A 20,273-nucleotide genomic window follows, 5' to 3' on the forward strand; every position below is an offset into this window, starting at 1 on the left:
GTGTGCCCCCCCCCCCCCCCCGCGCACACACCCCCTCCCCCTCCCTCTTCTGTGTGCCCGCCCCTCTCTCTCTCTCTCTCTCTCTCTCTCTCTCTCTCTCTCTCTCTCTCTCTCTCTCTCTCTCTCTTTCTCTCCCGTCCCCGTCCCCACCCACTCCATTCATGTTCATTCCATGAAAGATGCTCAAGGGTCCTCATCCTAGCAGGTAGTTAGGCAAGTGGAGGTGGAGGTGATAGAGGGAGGTTTACGGGGCAGAAAGCCGGTGGACCCAAGCATCTCCATACCCCATAGGCCCTGGGGCACATCCGAAGATCATCAGAAAAGGTGGTAACCCCTGCATCACACATCTCCCTGAGAACCACATATCCTGCTTTCCAGGGATCTCTGTCCCCTTCAGACAGTGTAACACAATGGGAAAGGCAAGGCACTGAGTCCCATGGTTGCTACCTCCTCTGCCTCTCCTGCCTGTGTGATCTGCACCAGTCATTTGTCCTCGCTGAAGGCATAGTAACCTTGTCTAGCTTGCTGTGTTATAGGAGATGCCTCTGTCCCTGATGTGGGCCAGGGTCTTAGAACTGGGGCATCTCCTAGTTTTTAGGGGGGCCCAGAATACACCAGACAAAGCTATGCTAAGCCCTTTACATGCATAACATATTTGGTCCACACCATGACACTTTTCCCTGGAGACTCTTGGTGCCCCTGTTATTTTTAGCTCATTAACATCGATGTTAATGATAAAGACAGTGGCTAGAGATTGAGCACTGAGTATGTACTAAGACCATGCACGGTTCTCACCTTCTCAGCAGCCCCATGATTGATATAGAATCACTAGGGGGGTGCTGGGACCCCATTATTGATACATATAGAATCATGCTCCAATCCCTTATATAGAACAGTGTGGTGTTCACATGTATCCTACACACCAGATGATTTACACTATTCCACACACGTGCATGCTGTGCACATAGTTATGGTTCTGTATTGTCTAAGGAACAAATAAGTCTGCACCTGTCCAATACCGACTCAAGTTTCTAGTTTTGAAAAATTTAGATCTGCAGTTGGTTGAACCCAAGGATGAAAAGCTTACAGGGAGAATCAACCGTCCTTCTAAGGAAACCGAAGCTCTTGGAGTCAAAGCTCTGTATCCAAGGTCAATCAACCAGAAGGTACTATAGCCAGGTGGTGAACCCTGCCAACTTATGTATAAGTACACATACACAATCTGCCCCCCAGCTTGAACCAGTGCTCCAGTAGCCCTAAGACGTGTTAGGAATTCCTGCCTGTCTCCTTTCTCCTCCTTCCTTGCCTCTGTTTTCTTTTTAGTAAAGCTTGTGTGACTTACAGCAAATGCACATCTGAAAGGAAGGGTCAGCGAGTTATCACCCATGTAGCCATCCTTTCAATCAAGCCATATACATTTCTGCAATCTAGAAGGTTCCTTTGTGCCCCTCCCAGTCAGTGCTCCCCTCCCACCCCATTCTCTTGGCTTCACCCAGAGCTTTTCCAGTTCTGATGAGGAAACTAAGGTTCAGAAATGAAGCAAACTGTCCCAGACAACTCAGCTTCTAAGTGACAGGTGGGGGTGGGGGTGTGTGCCCACATCTGTCTATCAGTCTGCCAACCCCTCTAGGCCTTCTCACCACCAGTGCTGGTTATGGGGTATCAGACTAGATTCCCCAAGCTGCAGTTAATCCACAAAAAGCATTTATTTTCTTCGAGGTGGGCTGGTTTGTGGCAGCCCATTGGCTTTAAAAACCAATTCAGCCCCAGCTGGTGGAGCCAGTTAGCCCTGGCATGGGTAGTGTAGGAGGGTTTGCACCTGAGATAGCAGGAAACCAGTGGGCCTGGAACATTTGCCTTGGACGTGGAAGGCAGCCGTGTGCTGACCTCATCGGTTGGTGGCTCAGGTGATTGAATCATATCCATCCCACAGTCAGGGCCTCCAGGAAGCAGCCTGGAGTGGCCAGTTCTGGCCTTACATAACCACTGGCCCACTGCTACAGGCCATGCATTTACCCTCCCTGCTGGCACCTCAGCCCCTTTGTGCAGAGTGGGCCTGTCAGCCTGGGCCACTCCAGTTCTTTTGACTAGGAAACAGGGATCCATGCCTGGGAGAAGCCTCCTGGGGACCCCGTGAGTGCACCTGGGCCACACCTGGGATTTGCCTCACTGCTGAGGTCACTCCCAGGATTGCCAGGGATGACTTCATCCAATAATCCCTCAGCAATCCCCAAAGGACCAGCCTTGCCAGGTAGGAAAGGTGAGTGCCTCAAGGAGCAGTCCCTGGGAAGGGAAGCCCTCTCCCTCAGCTACTGTTTGGTAATCACACAGATGTTTCCTTACTCAACAATTTTCTGGAGTGCAAATTGAGGCTAAGGTAGATATAGGTACTGAAGGGAACAGAGGGTGTTTTAATCTGCCTGAGCAGAAATGAATCTTCTGGCTGAACCTCCTATGGCCCATTTGCTCCTTGTCCACTGGTTCTGTGCAATACCTTTATTACTCTGAGCTCTGCTTGGGACAAGCCCCTGGCTGCCTCCACATCCTGTGTTCTCTCTCACCTTTGAGGCCTAGATACTGAGGAGAAAGAGAGGAAGGCACTGGGAGCCCCAGAAGTCTTGGGGCTCAAGCAAAGGCAGACTTTGAGAGTCTAACTCAGCTATTTCCTGCTGTGTGGTCTTGGTGATGGAACACCTCTACTCTGAACCCTGGTTTTCTGATTTGAAAATAGGAATGAGGACATCACACAGGAGAGGATAGGATGGCATGAATCCATCTATTTGAACTTGATTAGGGATACCCCCGCTCCTGCTTACCCAGCATAGTGGGCTGGGTGTTTTGCAGCCTGAAGAGCAGGCCAAATCTGTGGCTGCCACATCCCCAGGAATATATTTGATTTCTACAAAGAAATGAACTGTGTTCTTGAGCCACAGTTCTTATTCACTGAGCACTATGGAACTAGATGGGGTCTTAATAAAAACCACATTCCCCTGTTGGGCCTGCTATGATCTTTCCCAACAAGACAGCTATTCACAGGGCTCTCTTAAAGTTTAACTGTGTAGAGAGTCTTCCTGTATGTAGTACAGATTATGTTCAGCTGTCATCTCCAAGGTACCTAACACATGTGGGGTGTTTTAAAGTTTTATTTTTAATTGGCAAGATGGGGTACAAGGTGATATTTTGAAACCTTCTGGAACTATCAGTTCATCTAGTTGGTACGTCTGTTACCTTAAATATTTTACCATTTCTTTGTGGAAAGAACATTTAAAATTTTGTCTTTTATCTAATTTGAAATACATAATATATTGTCATCAATATAGTTACCTTGCCTTTGTGGTAGGACACCAGAATGTCTGTCTGCCTGTAACTTCATATCTGTTGGCTAGTATCTCCCTGATCCCCATTCTGATGAGTGTTTAGTGTAGCCACAGCCTACCTTCCCCAGCCCTGTGTCCTTCAGCAGCCCATGAGGCCAGGCTTAGAGATTGGAGTTCCCCTCCCCATGGGGAATTACCTGGGCATCTGTACTTTAAGCTCAATGCCTCTCCCTCCCCACTACTTCTGCTCCACTAGCAAGGCCCCTGGCTCAGTAAATAGATCCAAAAAGAAATGGGGTTGGGGTCATCCTCAGCCCAGCCCCATTTGCCATCAGTAAGCACCACCTGTATCCTGCCTTTGCCCCCCTCCAGGCCTGCTCCAGGTTGCCATGATTTCTGAACCACTGTTCAGAGATCAGGATATTCAGGAGAACCTACCATCTGGTTTCCCTGACACAGGATAGACCCTCGAGTCCTCCAGCCTGCTGAGGTGTAAGACTGACCACATGACTTTATTAAACAAGTCAGATGCCTGAGCTGGCCCTGCCTACATCCCAGCTATGTCACATACCATGTTCTTTTCTCTCGTGCCACACCTACCATGATGAACCTTATTCATTCCCAAGTTGGCCCAGGCCCTCTACACATCTTCCTCCTGCTGCTGAGTCCATGCCTTTTCATCCTCTCAGAGCAGCTTCCTGGAGGACAGTTGCCCCTCCAGGCACTCTGCAGTTTTCTGTCAAAGCACTAATCATAGCTGGTGGCAGCATATTTATTTAGGAGGTGAGCGATGTCTGGTCCTGTCTGTGATCTTGATGGAAACAGAGACTATGCTTAGTTTGACACCATTTCTGGTACCTGACAGGTAGTAGATACCCCAAAACTGTTTATTGAATAAATGTGCGTTGCCGCTGTCCCTGGCAGCAAGATGATATGGTCTGTCTGGAGCCACCCACCTCCTAACTGTGGCTATAGAGTAATGATCCAGTTGCTCCAATCTCTGCCTCCTCAGCCTGTGTCTGTGCAGGGGAGAACATTACAGGTGGGATTACATGAAGGATCTGGAGATGACAGCCATCCCCAATCAGCCAGACAGGCTAGATAAAATCACAGGAATTCCTGCATGAGGGTGCAGGAGGTAGAGCAAAGTGCTGTGTAAGTATGAGACGAGCTGTAGCTGCTTAAATCACTGTCACAATTTATTAGCGCAGCCCCAGGAAATTAGCACAGCCATTTGGTCCTGTTCCATCTCAGTAAAAGCTTATGTACTTGTCTCTCTCTCAGTGTGAATGAGCTCTACGTTGATGACCCAGACAAGGACAGCGGAGGCAAAATTGACGTCAGTCTGAACATCAGTTTACCCAATTTGCACTGCGAATGTGAGTATTCCAAATAGCCCTCTTTTCTAGCTCCCACCGTATGGGTGATCTGTCTGCAGGCATGTTGAGCTGTCCAGGGCGAGCTAAGCACACATGGCCAGCTGCAAACAGCATGCACCTTATGACAGCCCTGACTTTTGGGGGGAAGGAGACTATAATTGAGCAGGTAGTTGGAAATTTTCTGAGATGAAAGATAGGAATTTTTTTGTGGGCCTCTGCTGAGCAGCCATATTGGTGCAGGTGGCACAGGGCAGTGGAGTCTTTCCTGTCTGTTTCTTAGAACAAAGCTTAATATTCTTGAGCAAGTGGCTTGCTTGTGGAAAGAAGGAAGCTATGAGAGAGGAAGGGAGGAGTGGGGCACTGGGCTGTGCAAGGCTGTGCAAGGGGAGAAGCCCAGATGTGTATGCAGCTGAAGTCTGGTCTGTGGACTACGGTGGCACTGTAGGGCCAAGCTACCTGGTAGCAGTGGGACAGGGCTGCCACTATCCATACCAGTGGCTGATGGCCACAGGGTAGTTCACATGGGAGTCACATGAGATTCCTAATAGACAGAGTCCTGGTCTGAGCAGCTGATACCTACAGAAGCTCAGTGAGGTACCATCAGGAAAAACAAGGCTCTGGCATCTTCCTTTTGACCTCAGATCTGTTTTCTGTTTTGATTTGTTTTGTTTTTTTGAGACATGGTCTCAATATGCAGCCCTGGATGACCTGGTACTTACTATGTAGACCAAGCTGGCCTCAAACTCACAGATATCCTGCCTCTGCCTTCAAAGTATTGGGATTAAACGGGGGGGGGGGGGGGGGGGGATAAAGACTAAATTATTTCTGTCAAACTCAATGATTAAGTCCAATTTGGAGTCAGGTTCCTCCTGCTTTGCTCAGACTGGCCTTGGCTAAGGTGACCTTAGTTTCTTACCCCCACTTACCCCTTACCCCACTGCCAAAGGATTTGATAAGATGGTCCCTTCCGCTGGGCGTGGTAGCTCACGCCGTTAATCCCAGCACTTGGGAGGCAGAGGCAGGAGGATCTTTGTGAGTTCGAGGCCAGCCTGGTCTACATAGCAAGTTCTAGGAAAGCTGGGGCTACAGCCCTGTCTCAAAAAGACAAAAAAAAAAAAAAAAAAAAAAGAGAGAGATGGTCCCTTTCCTGACTGGTGATGGGCTATCTTCTCTTGGACTCGGGTTCTAACCCTCCCTCAGCCCCACCAGGCCTATAGGCTGATGTAACCTCCTCAGCCTCTTCCCAGCCCTCCCTTCCAATCACAGGACCTGGTTTAGGACCACAGTAAAGGGCATAACTTTGGGTGGGCCTCTAGACAGACACAGGGAGACATTCAGCCCTGTTCCTGCTTTTGGTGAGAGTGACATCACAGGTTTGAATTCACAGTGGCCCAAGGCCAGAGAACCTGTTGAAATAGGTCAGCTTTATTTATTTTTACTTTTTAATTTTTTTCTCTTCTTCTTAGGAAATTAGCTCATCTGGCAGCTTTCTCCTTCAGGAGTCGGTTGTATCTCTAAAACAAGGAAATTCTTAGTCAGGCCACAGGACCAGGATCAGCAGAGCAGGGGCCGGAGGGCTCTAGGTTCCGTCTCAGATCCAGGCAGCGACTTAGGATGGGCCAGGCGTCCTTCTTGCTCACTGGCTATGCCATCCCCTCTTCTCTGCTCCCCATGGACCCTATGTGACTTGAACCCACTGCAGCCCAGGATGGTGGATTTTGTTTCAAAGGCAGAGTGCTTGCACAGCAACCTCCAGGTCCTGGTTCCAATAACCGCCCCTCCCCCCGCCCAGACACACATAAAAGACTTTCAGAAGCTTCATACATAAAATTGTATGCTCGTCATTGTGTCTCTGGAAAATCCAGAGAAGCAGAGCAAGGAAATCACCCGTAATTCCACTACCTGATGACAGGTCTATGGCTACCGTGACATCATTCTGCTCAATTTGGCTTCTCTCTTGTGCATTCTGAACATGGCTGAAGTCATGCTGCCACTGTCATCTCATGCCCTGCTTTCAGAAGGAGTATTCTTTTTTAAATATGTCATTTATTATTTTTATTTTATGTGTATGAGTATATTGCCTGCATGATGTAAGTGCTCCTGTGTCATGCAATGCCCATGGAGAAGAGGGTATAGGATCCCCTGGAGCTGGAGTTACCAACAGTTGTTAGCCACCATGTGGGTGCTGGGACTCAAACCCTCCTCTGCAAGAGGAGCCAGTGCTCTTAACCACGCAGCCATCTCTTCAGCCCCCCCAGAAAGAATATTCTTAAGCTGAGGATGGGCAACTCAGCTATAGAGCACTTACCTAGCATTATATTATATTATGGCCCTGGATTGCTTTTATGATAACATTCTTTTATTTTTGGAGGGGGGTCTTTTTGTTGTTATTGTTGTTGAGACAGGGTCTCCCTGTAGCCTCAGCTAACCTGGAACTTGCTATGTAGACCAGGCTGGCCTCTTATCGCACACAGATCTGCCCGCCTCTGCCTCCTGAGTGCTGGCACTAAAGGCGTGCACCACCACACCCGGCTGATAACATTCTTTTTTAAAAATATTTTTTTTATTATTTTTATTTTATGTGTATGAGTGTATTGCCTGCATATATATAAGTACACTTGTGTCATGCAATACCCACAGAGGTCAGAAGATGGCCAGCGTCAGATCCCCTGGAACTAGAGTTACAGACAATTGTTAGCCACAATGTGGGTGCTACAAATTGAACCTGGGTCCTCTATAAGAGCAGCCAGTGCTCGTAACTGCTGAGCCATCTCTCCAGCCCCACAGTCTTCTTTTTTAAAGACTTATTTTATTTTTAATTATGTATATGTGGGCAGGCGGGTATATATACTTGTGAGAACAAGTGCCCACTAAGTCTGGAAGAGGGCATCAGATCCCCTGGAGCTGGAGTTAACAGGAAGTTATAAGCTGCCTGACATTGGTGTTGGGAACTGAACTGGGGCCCTCTACAAGAGCAGTACAAGCTCTTCACTGCTAAGCCATCTCTCTAGTCTTAATCACATTGTTCTTCAGCATACAACTAATAGAAGAATTTTTTCAAGATAGACCTTTAAAATACAGAAATATAACTCAGTGGTAAAGTGTTTACTTAGCATGTAAGATGCTTTGAGTTAGATCCTCAATACAGAGGGAGAAGGAAAAACAATTTTATATAATATTTTATATATTTATATTTTATTTAAGTATGTATTTAGTATTAAGTATTATTTAGTATGTATTAAGTATGTATTTTTATCTTTTTGTTGGTTGTTTTTCAACAGGGTCTCTCTTGTCACACCTGACCTGGAAGTCACAATGTGAACCAGGGTAGCCTCGATCTCGCAGAGATCCACCTGCCTCTGCTTCCTGAGGGCTGTGATTAAAGGCGCAAGCCATGGCGCCTAGCTATAATACATGTTTTTAAAAACACAAAAGTACCCCTTATGTTTCCTTTTGTTGCCCCTGGCATGTCATCATCCTGAGTACCCTGTGCTGGCTGTGGAGGGCTCTTTTCCCTCCCTTCCTATGTGTCTGTAAACATACAGTCAAGCCCTCCATATCTGCAGTTTCATACCCAGAGATTCAACCACCCTCAAGTTGAAAGAATTCAGAAAAGATATAATTGCATCTGTACTGAACATGTACAGACTTTCCTGCCTTACCATTATTTCCTAAACAATACAGCGTAGAAAGTAGACGTGCTGGTATTAGTTAGTCTAAAATGCCTAAGACAATCAGCATATGAAGAGAAAAGGTTTGCAGTGGCTCAGCATGGGAAGTTTCAGACTGTGGTTGTGCCTCATGGTGGGAACCTGGGGTGGGCAAATCTGTTCATCTCAAGTCAAGAAAGCAGAGGAGAGAAAGCAGAGGGTGGCAATTTTACTGTCCCCTACAAAGGTAGAGCCTATAACAGTTAGGACCTACTAGGCCCCACTCTTAAAAGTTCACTGCCTCCCTGTAGCACCTCAGGCTGGGGACCACACTTCCATGGTGTGGGCCTTTGGAGGGACTTGAACTCCAAAGAATGATAGCTGTTTACACAACATTTGCATTTATTGAGCTGTATGAATAACCCAGAGATGATGTAACATATATGGAAAGATACCCTTGTTTGATGTAAATACTCTTATAGGAGGCTTGGCATCCCAGGGATGTTGAACAACAAATCCCTCATGTGTACACAGGACATGTGTCACATTTAGTTTCTTTTTCTCTTTTTAGATAACTTGAACCCTACACTATGGCAATGTAGGACTTTTGTGGTTTGTTTTTCCCCTGCTTAATATTTTTGAGCTGTTCTTAAATTACTCATACTATTAGTAAAATAATAACTGACCATTTCTCCAGCCAGACTTGTACTGAATCATTTGGCTGCGTTAACTTAGTACAATGTACCATGTCCTAGCAGATTGCCTAAAGGAGGTAGGCTTAGAGCAAGACACCAATTCCAGTCCAAGCTTTGTTGCTTCTTAGTTGTGAGCTTTGTGCCTCGGTTTCCCTTGATGTTGGCTGGGTGCCAATGACATCATCTTTCCCACAGTATCGTTCAGGTGCTATGTTCTTATACAAAGCTATTGAGCCAAGTGTCCAACATAAAGTAAGTGCTCTTTTAAGTTTCTTAAGTCTTAGGGGCTGGAGAGTTGGCTCAGCAGTTAAGAGCACTGGCTGCTCTTGCAGAGAACCTGGGTTCAGTTCCCAGGATCCACATGGTAGCAAACAACTGTCTGTAACTCCAGTTCCAGGGAACCCAACACCCTCTTCTGCCCTCTGAGGGCACTGCCTGTATGTGGTACACTTACAGACATGTATTCAAAACACTCATACATATAAAATAATCAGTTTTTTAAAAGTTTCTTAAGTTGTCACAGTGCGCCTGTGATAGAGGAAGAAATGGAGGTGTGGAGAGGTGAGGTAGCTAGCTCTGGGACCCAGGGGCGGCTGCTTCCCTGCTCGGAGCCTCCTCTCCATGCACACTGTTCAGTGCCTTCTCTGTACCTGCTGCCCCACATCACAGAGGGCAGCTGATCTCCTGGCCATCATCATTTTGACACTTGGGTTGCTTCTCCTTTTTCAATATTTTACTATTTTTATTTTATGTGTATGAGTGTATTGCCTGCATGTATGTAAGTGCACCCATGTCATGCAATGCCTGTGGAGGTCAGAAGAGGATGTCAGATCCCCTGGGATGGGAGTTAGGACAGTGGTTAGCTGCCATGTGGGTACTGGGATTCCAACCCAAGTCCTCTGCAAGAGCATCCAGTGCGCTTAACCGCTGAGCCATCTCTCCAGCCCTTGGGTTGCTTCTTACTGTCACAGTTTCAGAAGTGGCCTTGTGCACATGTCTGGTCACGAGCGTGTGTGTAGACTGGGCTCAGGTGGAACTGCTGAGTCAGGCAAGGGACTGTTTGTGTTTCTTTAGCCTTCAGCTTACAGAGTATCATCTGTGACGACCATATCATGTGCCCTTCTCTGCTGGCTGGCTCATACTTTCTGATGCCAATTGAGGAACACGATTGTACTTGATTATCCCTGGCTGTCTTTAAAAATAACTTGCAGCTACCCTTCCTCTGTATAGCAGCTTCCTCTGTGGTCTGTCTGCCAGAGAGCTGGCTGTGTTCCTGTGGTGCACAGGAGCTTCTCCTTACTCAGACTTGGACCATCTCAGGGATCACAGTAGAGTGGCCTGCCCATTGTACAGATGCCGAAGCTGAGGCACAGTGAGGCAGCCGATCCAGGTTGAAGTCAGGGTCAGCCAGCACTGTGTGCTGAGAAACCTAGCAAATGCACTGCTCCTGTGGAAAGAGAAGCCTGACTCATTCCTTGGTGCCTCCCCAGTGCTTCCCCAGGGTATAGGAAGGTGTGAATGAATGAGAGATAAATGAAGAATGAATGAGTGCCTGAACCTGTTCACTTGGTGACCCGTAGAGTGTGAGGTTTAGTGAGAGCTGGCACTGATGAAGCACTTCCCGCCTGCTGCCGTCAGACCCTGCTCTAAGCATTTTCCACATCTGTTAACTGAGCCACATAACCTTCTATTGAAAGTTCAATTTTTTTATCACCTCACTTTTTCCCAGGGATAAACTGAGCCACTGAAGTTAGTGAGTACCTGAGCCACGGTCACTCTGGTGAAAGGCAAAGCTAGGTTCCAGAGTGGCTGACCTCCATGGCCTTTCCCCTCTGTCCACAGCGTCCCTTGGACCTTGCGTTAGCAGTCACCCTGCTCCCTGCATCTTGGCCCCTTGACTCCATCAGCCACTGCTTCTTCCTGACTTCCTCTGTTCTCCAGCCTCAGGCAGTGGCAGGGGCGCTGTGACTTTTCTGGATGAATGATGTTTTGGGTACTACTTAGCCAAACAGCCACTTCTTCCTGTGCTGGCTGGCTTCCTGTGTGATTTTGAGCTCCCCAGGCAGTGTGTCTATGGAGGGTGAAATGGTACTTCTGGGGAGGTGGGCTGTCCCCACTCTGTAGGGTGTGAGTGACTCCTCTCTTTGGCTCCCACAGTGGTTGGGCTTGACATTCAGGATGAAATGGGCAGGCATGAAGTGGGCCACATCGACAACTCCATGAAGATCCCTCTGAACAATGGGGCAGGCTGCCGCTTTGAGGGCCAGTTCAGCATCAACAAGGTATGGAGACCTTTTGTGGGCCCTTTCCCTCCTCTCCACCCTGACTGATCCCAACAGAACCCCTGGCAAGCTGAGAATCAGTACTTGCTTGCCTGAGACTCGGTGAGTTTAGGACTCCCTCGAGTTTCAAGCCCCTGTGGCAGGTTCAGAAAGGACAGCTCCTAAGCCAGGTATAGTGGTGGAAGCCTTTAATCCCAGCACTCCCAGAGGCAGGTGGACCCCTGTGAGTTCGAGACCAGCCAGGGCTACATAGCAAGACGCTGTCTTTAAAAAAAAGGGGTGGGGGTTGGGCAGGGAGTGGTGGCTGCTCCTCTCCTGAGTGGAGGACACTAAGAGTGTTGAAAAGACCTTTAGGATTTGTGATCCTGAGGCTGAGGCTATGATGGTAATAATGCTACAGTGGCGCCATTCATGTCACAAAGCTTATGTGGGGTAAATGAGTGAACATACACCATTCACACCTTGTATGTTCAAGGTCAGGAGTAAGCTCTGGCAGCACAATGAACAGATGGGTCAGGTTCTGGGGTTGATAGAGCTTATGTTCCAGTGGAATTAGCCAGCCGGGACCTCTCCATCATTACCATACATTATGCTGTCAGCCCAGTATACAAAGTCCTCGTCAGAACTATGGGGACAGACTATAGGAGGTCAAGAGTGGAAGTGAAAGACAGTGGTTGTAGAGTTGGGGACAGTGGTCAGGTTGAGGGTACAGTACCGAGTCGACAGGATTTAACTATGAATTGGTGTTGGGAGGTGAGGGCACACATACACCCAAAGACCCTGTTGCCTTTCTGCCTTGATAGTTTGTTTTGCAAATGTGGAAGCTTGAGAAGGAGGGATTCTTTGGGAGGGGACTGGGAATCAATCCTTTAGTTCTGGTACATCTGCTGTTCCCAGCAAGTATCTCCAGAGAAATGTCAAGTTGGAAGTTGGAGGCATGTTTCTGGAGCTCAAGGAGAGAATTCTGGGTAGCAGCCATTGCTGTGGGAGTCCACAGTGAACAGATGATGTGGGAAGTCGTAGCTTTAGGTTGGGGCTACTCAGAGTAGGAACCCCCAACAGCAGCAGCAGCAGTGCCTCGGGGGGTGTCAGGAAGGCAGAACTTGGGGCTCCACCTCTGACCTCCTGAAGTCTTCCTGAGACTCATGCCATCAAAATCTGAGGGTTCCAAGATCACCTAGGCAGAGGATGTAGCACTTTGCTCTAAAAACTTGGGGTGCACTAACACCCCTAAGGAGTGCAGATTTACCTGGCACACCCCCCCCAAAGAAAGTGGATTAAATTACATCTTTGTTTTTGCTAAGCTCTAATTTAGCAAAATCTAATTTAGCATTTCCTTCTGCAGTCAATATAATCAATAAACCAAAGTACTGTGGGCAGTGCCCATGACTTTATTAGGAGAAATTGCTGATAGTCACACCACATTACAGTTGTAAAGAATTTCAGGATACTGTAAAGACGTCACCACTTTGAGAATTACAGCAACTGTTTGGCCTACCTGGGTCTTGTAATGACGCATGGCTAAAAAAGCATTTTCTAATGTTTTTTTTTTATCATTTAAATAGAATTTTCCTTCGTAAGTCCTATATATTTGGAATATTTAATTTTTTTTTTTTCTTTTTGAGACAGGGTCTCCCTATAGCCTCAGCTGGCCTGGAATTCATTATGTAGACCAGGCTGGCCTTGAACTCACAGATTCGCTTGCCTCTGCCTCCCGAGTACTGAGATTAAAGGTGTGCACCACCATGCCCATCGGAATATATTTTAAAATTTTTTAAGCATTTAAAACACAGGCCTCCTAATGCTGGCAAGGGGTTGTCTATGGAACCAAACCTATTAAGAACTTAAAGTTGTGAAAGAAATACAGTTTGAGAACTGGTTTCTGTGGGACCCCCCACTGAGAAGTGAGGGGGTGACAGGAAGTAAGAATGGTCAGACAGGAGGAAAAAAGGGCTGGGCAGGCCTTGGAATCTAGAGAAGGGTATTGTGTTAGTTTTCTGTTGCTGTAACGAAATACCCAGGACTGGGCACTTTATAAAGAGAAGAGTTTTACTTAGTTCATAGTTCTGGCAGTTCAGGGGCATGAACAGGTATTGGTTGGCTCTGGTGAGGGCCTCATGGCAGATGCCACCACAGTGGTGGGAACATGTGTAACAGAAAAATAAGGTTATATCATGAGATGGGTAGGCAAAGAGCAACGGAGGTCCCACCACCTCTTCATATCACCACCCTGGAAGCAATGCTTCCAACACATGAAGTTTTGGGGACACACTCAGCCAAGGTGCACGCTCAGAGCTGGTGCTGCAAGACCGAAAGTGAAACTGGGAAGGAGCACGCCCTGTTCTGGCAGAAGACAACCAGGGAAAACTGATGAGAGGAGAGAACACAAAGAGCAGGTGGGATCCAGGCCATAAGAGAGGCTGTTCTTGGAGCAGGGGAGGCAGGAGGAAAGGCAAGTCCAGGCCCAGCACCACAGATGGGCAAATAAACCCACAGTGACCCCGGCTCTTTACTCTGCCTCCTGTCCTCTCTGCCAATGTTCTCCTGGAGACCCACTGCTCACTGTACTTCTCCACTGATATGGGCCTTTAGGGAACACTTCCCTCTCCTGCCCACCCCCCACTCACTGTCTGTTACAATCCCCCTCAGACAGTGGCTTTTCCTCCTTTAAGCTTGGGTTTCTAGACCTCTTCTGACCATTGACTAATTTGCTAATATATCCATGCTGTTGAGTGCTCAGCACTGACTGGATGCAATGAAGAGATAAACATGATTCTTACACTTGGTGCTACTCATGGTCTCTTGTGGGATGACACCCAACACACAGGTAGATACTCCAAACAGTCAGTGTATAACTTTGATAACCTAGACAGACAATGAAATGAGTGCTGTGTTGGGGAACGGGTAACTCCCCTGTGATGGGGCTGTGGGGAAAGGCATCAGATGGTGACAGTTGAAGATAACCAGGCACACATGTACACACACTCACTTCCCAATTGTCAGATGTGATCATCTGTACTCAAAATGTACGCTTTGCACAGTGAGCAAGAAAAGACCACATTTATTTGGTCTGCATGTCCAGCACCCAGATGACAACCCTGCCACCACACCTCCCACTTCTTGGCAAACATACCCAAGGCTGCCCTCTGCTCTCTATGGGCAGGCTTCCAGCTGGCTCTGGGTGAACAGAACTTGCCCTTCAGGGTCAGACCAACTCACTTTCAAAATTCCTGATTCTGATGTTCTCTAAGGATTCATTCAGCCTTTCCGTTTTTCTAAGCCAGTTTCATCTTCCGTAAAGTGGGGATATCAGCCAGGCATGGTGGCTCATACCTGTAATCCCAGCTCTCAAGCGGCAGAGGCAAGTGGATCTCTATGAATTCAAGGCCAGCCTGGTCTACATAGTGAGTTCCAGGCCAGCAGGGGCTATAAGAAGACCCTGTCTCAAAAAGACCACCCCCCCCAAAAAAAGTGGGGAATATCAATACCAATGTCATTACAGGCATGACCAAATCAAATATATACAGTACTTAACAAAGCTGGGTCTAGACAGGCATGGGCACCCTTCCCTGCCCTGCCTTTTTATCCATGAGCAGTTTTCCCTGTTCTGGTCAGCCTGTGGTCACCATCACCTTGTACAAGTATATTTGTACAGTGCATGTGCACAGCAAGCATGCAACAAATGGGGCTTCTCTGGCTGGAGGAGGGAGGGAGGGCCGGCGGCCCGGCCAGAGTGTCTATAGAACGGTCATCTAGCCCCCTGTACTGTGGCAGCTACTCACCGAATTCTTACCTAGCCCCTTCCATAAGAGTCCTAAGGAAACTGGAGCTTGGGGATTAAGGCCGGCCAGGGCGTCTATAGAAGGGTCATCTAGCCCCCCGTACTATGGCAGCTACTCACCGAATTCTTACCTGGCTCCTTCCATAAGAGTCCTAAGGACACTGGAGCTTAGGGATTAAGTAGCCTGCACATGGCCACAGCTGGAACTGAACCCAGGCACCCTGAGCCCCAAGACCTGCCTGCACCTATGTTACACGTGCTCTGACCAGAGTGGCCATGTGTTCCAGGTCACAGCCTGGGCCACTCTCTGCCCCAACCCCTTGGGAGTGTGGAGACACCTCTCACCCTTGTTAGGGTCTTATGCCTTTGAGGAACTGCCATTAAGACAGCCAGTGATACTCAGATAAGGAAACCAATCGAGACAGTCTGCTGTGTTGGCAAGGACAGCAGCTGTCCCTCCTGTCTCCCATCCTCAGGTATAGACTTGTCCCAAGGCCCCTATAAGAAATGAACCTACAGCCAGATACCAGAGTTCACCTGCAGGTACTCTGCCAGCCCAGCAGCCTGGACTGAGACCACCTAGTAGCCTCACTAATCACCACAGCTTTTGGGAGAAGGGCAGAAGGGAAGGGGGTGGTTGGCTCTAGCTATATATTTTTAAAACCCATCAGAGACGCTGACGTAGGTGCCTAAGTCACAGGCTCTAAAAGTGTCGTCTTCTCTTCAGCTCTGCATGTGCTGGCGTGACTCAGCCCCCTGTGATAGATTTGGTGTGGGGCAGAGTGGGTTACTGAGTCACGGCCCCAAAGGGCTGGCAGCGGTTGGTAGGTACTCAGGAGCCGGTCTTTGCCGCTCACTTAACCCTGGGGGAAGAAACCATAGACCCAAGGCTATTGTTGCCTATAGTCCAGCCCACTGCCCAGAAAACCTGACAGGACACTGGCAGCCCTGTGGATTTCTTTCTTCAGTATGTGTCAGCCATAGGATTTAGTTCTAACTATATAATGTAAAGCCCCCACCCCATGCTAGGATGCAATCCAAAGCTTTGTGCATGTGAGGCAAGGCGCTCTACCACTGACATAGGCACCTGAGCTACATTCCCACTGAGCTACACCGCCAGCCTTGTGCAGGCTTTCAAAAAAGAAAACACCAGTGGAAGTGTGAAATTGCTTTTAAATGCAGTGGCTTTTTCTCATGTCCCACCTGTGAGGAGGTCGTTTGCTCTTCCAAGGCCCCTTTTCGGTGGGTCCTAAAGACAAGTGTGCTCATCCCACAAACCTGTGGCATTCTTCCCAGTCTCAAAACCCTTTGTGGTCATTATCCCCCATTTTCTGACAGGACAGCTGAGGCACAGGGTGGCAACTGGACATGAGCCCAAGTGTAGACCTCAGAGCCACTGTTACTGGGTCTGTGAAGCAGGCTGCGCTGTCACTGGAGAGCAACCTTGACGCGCTCTCATCCTGTCATTCAACTCAGACCCCCCTGGACTGCCCCCTCTTCCACCATAGCCCATGGCACATGAAACTGCTGAAGAGGCAGGTTGCTGCTGACAGCCTTCAGCTCTGTGCCTGGAGCAGAACACCAACAAGGGCACACTGATGGATGGTGACATGCTAAGCTGTAGCCGTATCCCTTCCTCCCCTGCATAGGCCCTGGGTTTTCAGTGTGGCACTTAAGCTTTTGGCCAGGGAGACATCACCTCCCTCTTGTGTCCTTTTGCATCGTACAGCTCCTCTCTGCCCCGACCCCCTTCTATCCAAGGCTAAGTATTTCTAGCTCTCCCATCCCCTAGACATGCCCCAGGCTTATTCGTGCCATTCTGGTTCCTCTTATCAAAGGCTTTTTCCTGTCTTCCTAAGAAATGCAGACTTGTCTTCAGGGCCTTAGCACAAGGGTATTCTTAACCCTTCCTGAACACATCTCCCTACTCCACCCCAGTGGAGGCCCTCAGCTCAGCTTGAGGGGTGTCAGGCTCAGGTCTAGGTTCTTTTCCCCCAACACAACACCTTCTAAAGGGCTGGTTCCACATAGCCATCAGCTCAGGGCTGCTGAAGTAAATGGTATCCAGGCATCTGTGTTGGGGAGGAACAGGCTTGAAAACCAGGAGTTCTAAATGTAGCTCTTGGCATGAGACCTTAGCAAGTATCTCTACTGCCGTGCATCTTGATTTTCTTTACTGTGGGAAATACCAGGTTTCAGTCAGGATCAAGTGCTGGGTTCATTCAATGTTTATTGAGCACCTATTAGGACTGGATCTGAGGGCTATAGTGGGGAAAAAAGCCAATGAAAGTCTCCATTCCATCAGGAGGAGACAGAGCTTAAGATCAGTAGGACAGTGCTTTCACAGCCAGTGGGGCTGGTGGACAGGGAGGGTGTTCTAGTTTGTTTCTCCATTGCTGTGACAAAATACTCTGACCAATATCAACTTGGGGAAGAAAGAGTTTATTTGGCTTACCTTGGACCACATGGTAGGAACCCAGGGCAGGAACCTGGAAGCTGGAGCACAGGCCATGGAAGAACGCTGCTTACTGGCTTGCTCCCCAATTTGGTATTGGTCAGGGTATTTTGTCATGGCAATGGAGAAACAAACTAGGACAGAAATTGGTACCAATATCATGGGATATTGCTGTGACAGACCTGACCTTGTATTTTGGGGAGGATTGTAGAAGCATTTGGAATGTTGGACTGGAAAAGCCATTGAGGGCTTATAGTTTGTTGCTGTGGAGCTTGGAACAGTTACATGGAAAGAGTTGTGGACAATGGAGGCCTGGCTTGTGAAGCTTCAAAGGGAAGTGGAGACTATCAGGGCTGTTTGTGCGATGTCTTGAATTGAAAATCTGTGGGTTCTGGTCAACTGGGGCTGAAGAATCAGCTGTAATTAAGAAGAGACCAGAACTACAGAAGTGAAATCTTTGTTTTACTGGGACAGTTGATGCTGGTTAACTGGGGCTGAAACAAGTAAGTAACAAGGGACCAACATCATCATTGTGGCAAAATCTTCTGGAAAGTATTTCCTCAGGGTCAGCACACAGAAGCTATGGTCCAGAGGGGGCCTGAGCCTCCATCTCTAGCCAAAAGCAGGACTTGGTAATGTGTAAGAGTCTCCTGCATGGTTCTGGTATTGAAAGTATGAAGGGGTCACAGAGAGCAGCTGAGGCTTGCACCCTGAGAGGTTAGGAAGGCTGTTGGTGAAAGTGCAGCCTCAGTTGCAGTGAAGACCCCAGGATTGAAGGAGTCATGGAGACAATCTGAGGCTTTGCACCCCAAGAGGCCAGAAGAGGCCATTGGTGAAGGTGTAGCCTCAGTTTCAGTGGAGACCCCAGTGTTTTGGAGATGCCGGGACCATGGGACGACCACCAAGGGCAGCAGCGGGTGTGGAATGGAGCTGGCCTGGGTCTACGAGACAAGATATGTGCACCGTGGATGGCAGAGTCAGAGAAGTGGAGCTGCCAAAACCCTTTGGAGCCCAGAAGATTGTGAAACCTAAATGTCCAACCTTGAACTACTTTGCTGGACTTAGGTTTTGCTTAGGTAACCCCAAGTCTTCCCTTTTGAAATAAGACAGTATTTGTTTTAGATTTTACAGGAACCCATGGTTAAGAGACTTTTGAAAGAGACTATGGACTTTTAAGTGTTTGGATTTTTAAGGACTGTGGGACTTTTAAGGTTGTGCTGTCTTATGTTGTGTTATTGTTACCATCATATCTTAGGAACAAGAAATGGAAAGGTTGTGGTTTAATAGTGATGTGTTTGTGTGTCAGGTTGACAAGGGGTCAATTGTGCTGGATAGCTTTAATGTCAACTTGACACACCTGGGTAGAAGGAGCCTCAATTGGGGAATTTCCTCCATTGGACTGACCTGTGGTCATGTCTGTAGGGCATTTTATTGTTGAGTGGTGTGGGAAGGCCCAGCCCACTGTGGGTGGTGCCAGCCCTGGGCAGGTGGTCCTGTATTGTATAAGAAAGCAGGTTGAGCACAGGCCAGAGGAGCATGCCAGTAAGCAAAAGTCTTCCATGGCCTGTGCTCCAGCTCCTGCCTCCAGGTTCCTGCCCTTACCTCCTACCTTGGGCTCCCTCAGTGATGAACCCAGGAGATGTAAGCCAAATAAACGCTTTCCTTCCCAAGTTGGTATTGGTCAGAGTGTTTTATCACAGCAATTGAAAAGAAACTAGAGCAGAGGGCCTCTCTGAGAAGCAACATCTGATCACAGGCCTAGGGAAGATGAGGGAAAGCTTAATGGGGAAACATTCTAGGAAGAGGTGGGAGACACAAAGCCCCAAGATGGGACCGTGCTGTATAGTGTTTACAATGCCACAGGGAGACCAGTGTGTCTGACTGGAATGGCAAAGGTAAGAGTGATGTGAATGAGGCAGAGAGAGTGAGTGGGGCAGAGTGCATGGCCAGTGACCAGAGCACACCACAGGAGCACATGGACTCAACTGTTGTTTTTTCCATTGCTGTAATAAAATACCTGAGACAGTAATGGATGAAGAGAAGACATTTATTTAGCTTTGGATCAGGTGTCCCTGTCAGTTGACGTCCGGTGAGGACCTCTTAGTGGATGGTATCACAGTGATGGACACTTGACAGTGACAGGCACACCTACAGCAAGGATTACATGGTGGGACAGGAAGCTGGTGAGAGGATAGGCCAGTGTTGCTGTTTATAACCTTCTGTCAAGAATCATCATAGGTCCCACAAGAACCATATTAATCCCTTCTGAGATCAGTGACTCTCGGTGACCTAAGGACCCCTCCTCCCTCCTTCCAACCAGCAAGGCTCCATGTCTAATAGGTCCTGCCAACTTGCTCTTGGCCACAATGAGGGCCACATCCCCAGCATGTGAATCTTTGCATAGCAAACCATATTCAAAGAGCAAACTGACAGGCAAGAAGCCTTGGAGGGTTTAAGGAAGAGTGTGGCAAGATCAAACATAGGGTCTGTGTTGGGAGAGGCAAGGGCATGCTGGGAAGCTGGGTACCAGGGCAGAGGCTGCTCTAAGGTCATCTGTACAGAGATCTTGGAGGAGAGAAGACAGGGACCTCAAGGCAAAGGAAGAAGCTCGTCCACTACAGTTTGTCCTTCAGGGTTCCCTGTCTAGAGTGATGGGGCTGACTTAAGTGGGTGTGACCTTGGTTTAGAGCTCCAGAAAGTCCTATTGGTCGGCA

The 20,273-nt window shown here is 48.2% G+C and overlaps 1 protein-coding gene across 1 annotated transcript in view; it reads left to right on the plus strand.

The window, feature by feature from the left end:
- The window catches only part of Ergic1 (endoplasmic reticulum-golgi intermediate compartment 1), a 117,129-nt gene that overhangs the window by 69,065 nt on the left and 27,791 nt on the right, over positions 1-20,273 (plus strand). Inside the window, exons 4-5 of the mRNA XM_017802640.2 lie at positions 4,602-4,696; positions 11,199-11,323. Coding sequence (XP_017658129.1) covers positions 4,602-4,696; positions 11,199-11,323 — 220 coding nt within the window. The remainder of the gene's footprint in view (positions 1-4,601; positions 4,697-11,198; positions 11,324-20,273) is intronic.

This window comes from Nannospalax galili, unplaced genomic scaffold (assembly GCF_000622305.1).
Source record: "Nannospalax galili isolate Female #2095 unplaced genomic scaffold, S.galili_v1.0 scaffold104, whole genome shotgun sequence".
NCBI lineage: Eukaryota > Metazoa > Chordata > Mammalia > Rodentia > Spalacidae > Nannospalax > Nannospalax galili.